Consider the following 1505-nt stretch of genomic DNA (forward strand, 5'->3'; position numbering starts at 1 on the left):
TGGGATTATTTTGTTTTGTTTTCCAAAGTATGATCTTGTCGTAGCTGCTGCTTTTCATTTTTCTATCTCAGATAAGTGGCTTTTATCAAGAATTTCTCTTCAAAGCTCAGCAGTGGTTGATAATGTTTTGTGACAAAAGACTTCAAGGTCAAAGCTCTTTGTATCTGCTTCAAGGAGTCAGTGAAAAAAATAGTTAATAATAAATTTGTAGCATTTAAGCTAGGAGTAAAGGCAGTTTTTTTTATAACGAACAGCAAATTTTCCTCCAAAAATTTAACTTTAACTTCCCGTTTCTTGATCCTTTTGCACAGTGATGTCTGGAAACTCGGCGGATTCGTTCTCAGAAGACTCAGAGGTGGAAGAAGAGAAGGAAGAGGTGAAGGAGCAGATAGAGATAACTGTGAAGAAAAAAGGACCGGGCCGACCACCGCGGAAGAAGAAAGCGCCCGTTCCTCCGCCCACCGCCGGCCCACCACCAGCTAACGACAACAAGAGGAGATCGACTCCGGTTAAATCAGGTAACGGTTCACGGTTTTAAGAGCACCGACACGTTCTACCCGCTCGTCTTTACGCTCGTCGACACTCTCCGCAGGGAAACGCGGCGTGCTGAAGCGTCCCTGGTCGGAGGCGGAGCGCGTCGCGGTGGAGACGCACCTCAAGCGGAACCTCCTGGAGCTGAGGGTCCCGGCGAAGGCAGACTGCGAGCGCTGCCTGGAACTCTGCCCCCTGCTGGTGAGCAACCAGCGGGACTGGCGAGCCATCAAGTTCTACGTCCACAATCGCATCCAGCTGCTGAAGAAGCAGGGGAGACGGGAAAGTGCCACCGTCAGCTAGAACAAAAAAAAACCTCGAATTTTCAAAGAGGACCGGCACCATGATGTACATTAACCCACCAGCAGACAAGATGGAGAGGGCAAAACGGGGTTTCTTTCTCTGCTACGGGTGCATCACCTGACATTTTGGTGGATTCCAGGTGCGATCACCTCAGTCGTAAGGGAGAAGTGGAATAAAAGTGATTAAGCTAAAAAAAAGGAATAGATAAAACATACTCAGTACTGCGGTTACCTGACGTCAGTTTTGTTTTGCATTTTTAAAGTCATTGGACGAAGTGTATTTGTATGTGAACAATTTTTTAAAGACTGTTTTTATGTCATGTTTACTTTGTGAGTACAGTGAAAGTGGAGGATCTGTGGGAGTGAGGGTAATGAACAGCAAAAAATCTGTGGCGCGTTGACGCGTTTTTAACGCAGCAGAAAGTCCTCGACGAGAATTTCACTGAAGGCTGTTGACCAAACATGAATGTTTGAAAGCTTTGGGAGAACAAAAACATTATTAAGAATCTCCACAAAAAAGACTGCGTGACCCTCTATAATGTGTTTGATGCTGCGCTCCTGCAGACGAGTGTGTTATAAAAGTATTCCTCCGTGTCGCAGAACATGTTGCACCTGTTAAGTGTTTTCTTGCATACCTCTGTACCACTGATCATAGACTAGTATGTGTCGAGG

General features: G+C 45.8%; 1 protein-coding gene across 1 annotated transcript in view; it reads left to right on the forward strand.

Annotated features, from left to right (window-relative positions):
• LOC106535087 (bromodomain-containing protein 4) overlaps positions 1–1039 on the forward strand; it is a gene marked incomplete at its 5' end in the record, with an annotated part of 5023 nt that extends 3984 nt beyond the window's left edge. Inside the window, 2 exon segments of the mRNA XM_014031971.1 lie at positions 312–518; positions 593–1039. Of these exon segments, the coding sequence (XP_013887425.1) occupies positions 312–518; positions 593–834 (449 nt within the window).
• Positions 1040–1505: the final 466 nt, after the last annotated feature.

This window comes from Austrofundulus limnaeus, unplaced genomic scaffold, assembly GCF_001266775.1.
Source record: "Austrofundulus limnaeus strain Quisiro unplaced genomic scaffold, Austrofundulus_limnaeus-1.0 Scaffold1356, whole genome shotgun sequence".
In the NCBI taxonomy this organism is placed as follows: domain Eukaryota; kingdom Metazoa; phylum Chordata; class Actinopteri; order Cyprinodontiformes; family Rivulidae; genus Austrofundulus; species Austrofundulus limnaeus.